Source organism: Microplitis demolitor, chromosome 6 (assembly GCF_026212275.2).
Source record: "Microplitis demolitor isolate Queensland-Clemson2020A chromosome 6, iyMicDemo2.1a, whole genome shotgun sequence".
Lineage (NCBI taxonomy): Eukaryota > Metazoa > Arthropoda > Insecta > Hymenoptera > Braconidae > Microplitis > Microplitis demolitor.
Genome location: NC_068550.1, coordinates 14,621,325 through 14,624,679, shown reverse-complemented (window position 1 = coordinate 14,624,679; position 3,355 = coordinate 14,621,325). Strand labels below are relative to the sequence as shown.

General features: G+C 34.1%; 1 protein-coding gene across 1 annotated transcript; it reads right to left on the bottom strand.

The window, feature by feature from the left end:
* Window positions 1–1,830: 1,830 nt before the first annotated feature.
* LOC103577982 (GATA zinc finger domain-containing protein 4-like) lies at window positions 1,831–3,060 on the bottom strand. The gene is made up of 2 exons (XM_014444306.1): window positions 2,443–3,060; window positions 1,831–2,400 (listed from the first exon to the last, which is right to left on the bottom strand). Exons 1-2 carry the CDS (start codon window positions 3,058–3,060, stop codon window positions 1,831–1,833), a joined length of 1,188 nt encoding a protein of 395 aa, XP_014299792.1.
* Between the last annotated feature and the right edge of the window lie 295 nt (window positions 3,061–3,355).

Genomic DNA, 3,355 nt, shown 5'->3' with positions numbered 1-3,355 from the left:
ATGGGGAGGAACGAAAGTTGTGACTGTATAGCGTGAATTCACCTGGGTAGGAATCTTTCAGCGTTTTGTCTGCAGAAGTTTTTACAGCTCTGAAAAAGTCTTTAGAACTTTAAAACTGAGTTTTTCAGACAAAAGTTCGAAAAATTTCCACAAGGACAAGAAAAAAAAATTCAGTAAAGTGCTGAATTAATTCATTTGATTTTAAAATTCAGAGGCGATAAAAGAACTATTACTGTACGAAAGAAAAATTAAAAGGCAAATTCGTTACAGAGAATTATTCATAATCTAGAGTCTGGTGAAAATTATTTGTAGTGAGGAACGAAAGTTATGACTGTATACAGTGGAAAAAATTTAATTTATTAAAGTTATAAATAAATTTATTCCATTATAATTTAATGAGTAATTACATAAAATGACCTGTAAAAAAATAAATAATTAGAATTGTAAATCAAGTACAGAAAATCACTTTCAATTTAGAGGGTCAGGAGAATTCCAGTTATGGAAAGAAACGATAGGCGTGCTCACAGGCAAAAAAAAAATGTATTAATTGATTTATCAATTTTTGCTTTATACAATTTACAAAAGATACAAAATTAATAATAGCAAACGAATGAATAACTAAAATTATATATTTGGTAAAGCTAATCATTCTTAATGTCGAGGTTCATTAGAATATCAGTGTTTGTCGGGATTGAAGATTTTAGGTGCTCAGACTGTAAAGTAAGCGAATGAATCAGTTGGATCTGGTTTAGGCGAGGTGAATTAAACAATTAAAAATTACACAGATTTCATCAATAAATAAATCATAGATTTATTTACACTTTAAAATTATGAGAACTTATACTCAAGAGCGAATGCGACTAGAAAATAATACGCGATAGCGAATGCAAACTCAAAGATATAATTCACGTATAAATTGACGCGTGGTCAGTAGCGGTTAACTCAACGGAAATTTATCTTACGATTAATTTCTAGCAAAAGAACAATTTATATATTCTCAATGAATAGCAGCCTTGATATACTGACTAAATATTGAGGATAATTTAGCGTAGCGGTTTAGTTTTATATCAAAAAAGAATAAATCACTGAAGCGGTTTCAAGCAAGAGGTTGTAAGTAGCGAAGCACGTTGTAGAATGATAGATGGTATCGTCGTTGAGTCGTCGCGAAGCTTGGTGTCGACGTGGCAGCCTTGCTGTATATAACGAATTTTCCCATTGGCTTAAAAGCGCACCAACAGGTAGCAGTTGATAGCGAACTCTCTCATTGGCTGACCAATATAAAACGAATTATGTGATTGGCCAGCTTGTAGCGGGTTCTCAAGGCGTCTTGACACGATCCTGAGTTAGAAATTGTATGTTCCGGGCCCAAATAGCGAGTGACCCAGCACTATTCTGACCTTCAGTCAGTAGCGAGCTCGGCAACTCCCGAACCGAGCGGAAATGCACGAAGCTTGATTCAAACTAATCAAGCTCGTGGCTGAACAAAATCAAATAACAAGTGAAATCGAGAGTTAAACCATTTTATAAAAGTGTAAAATTGTAAATTGCATTTAATTGTCTAATGTAAACCAAATATTGTTTTGTAATAATTTTTTAATTATTGTTTAGATTTAAATAAATTTGGAAGTTGTTTTTATTTTGCTTTTATTATTTTACTTAATTAATTGAATTTTATTTTACTTAATTTTTATCATTTTAATTTATCTCTTAAACAACAAAACATTTTTATTTTTATTTTCTTTTAATTTAAAATAAACAGTCATCCTTATAGTTCCGTCCCAGTTATTTCGCTAGGCGAAGGCTAAACAGGAGCGCTACTCTTAATATGTGTTATTTTGACGTAACATAACCATTGTTACCGTATCTTTGATTGTTATTGTCATTATTGTTACGATTATTGTAATTATTGGGATTATTGTTGCTATAATTGTTATTAGAGCTATTCTGATTATTATCTTGAAGAGGATAACTTTGATAATATGGCGGATTATATGGTACTGGAGGTGAATATGCTCCAGGAGGTGAGTATTGATACGGCATAGGAGGCATATATGGAATTGGAGGGAAATAGCCCGGTGGAGGATAATATGAATAGTAACTTCCGGGTGATCGGCTTCGCGAACGATGAGATAAATTGCCACGCTCAGGATAGTTGCGTTTATTACGCGGTGGTGTAGTATTTCGCAACGGAGATCTACTGTATGAATTAGAAGGTCTGCTATTGTCTTCGCGAGTAAATCTGAATGGTATGGTATTTTGACGTTCTTCGTCTTGAAAGCTAACCGTTCGAATTCTACGCGGTAAATCATGATTTGCTGATTCGGATTGCGCGTAGGCTAAATAATTGGAGTTACGTTGAGAACTACCTTTCAGGTTTTCTTCGAGCCGTAATGCGATTTTCTATGCCTCATCGAGAGTATCAGGATTCTGTACACTTACTACGCATAGTAGATCGTCTAATAGTCCGCGTTTGAATGACTCGAGTGCTAAACCGTCTAGCATTTTCTTCATCGCATTTACTTCGGCTACATTATTGAAGCTTTCGTTTATTGCGGTTATTGCATTAGAGCGAATTTTATTTATTCGGGTATAGTAACTTAGGATTGATTTATTTTGTTCAAGCTGAATGGCTTGGATATCTGCGCAATATTGTGGATAAGTTCTCTTACTGGCGAAATATTCTTTAAGCGCGTCTCTAAGAGCATTCATTGTATTAATTGTCTTATCCGCTATCGCGTGTCTAGCCGTGTCCTTGAGTTTTGATTTTACTCCGTTAAAATAAGTGTTTCTGAGATTATCTGGTACGATTGTAAGTCCGTTTTCTTCATCTAGTAGGAATGCTTGTAAAGGCATGTTTTTACCGTCAAAACTAGGGACTTGCATTAACGCTTGATGCAATGTCATACTTTCCCCGAGGGACGTGATCATTAGATCCGTAATGTTCGCATGTCGGGTGATATTATGGACTTGTTGATCTAAGTCATTATTGTTAGCCGGTGGATTCAACCCGCCATTGCCTTGTGGTCCCAAATTTTCGCCGTTCTCTTCGTGGTCCGACATTTTAATTGATTATAGGAGAAGGTTATAGAAGTAATATAGAGATAGTAAGAGTGTGAATTTTGGGTAAGTATTATGAAGTTAGCAAGAAAACTATATCTGCAATAGTCAGATGCAAGTAAAAATTGCGTTGGTTAAAACAAAAATTTATTTACTGATTAATTGTTGCAAAATGTAAATAGCTTATATTGAGTTTATAATTATTTTTTTTGTAAAGTGAGTAGTGTTTAAGATTTATTAATTACTCGAATAAGATGTTGTGTCTGTCTGTGTTTGTTGATCTTTAGTTTTAGGATTC

Excerpts from the sequence above, each read along its gene's own strand:
- LOC103577982 (XM_014444306.1), bottom strand. The coding sequence starts at position 3,060 with ATGTCGGACCACGAAGAGAACGGCGAAAATTTGGGACCACAAGGCAAT. Across the intron at positions 2,401-2,442 it reads TATTAGACGATCTACTATGC|AAAATCGCATTACGGCTCGA; the intron begins GTAGTAAGTGTA and ends GATGAGGCATAG.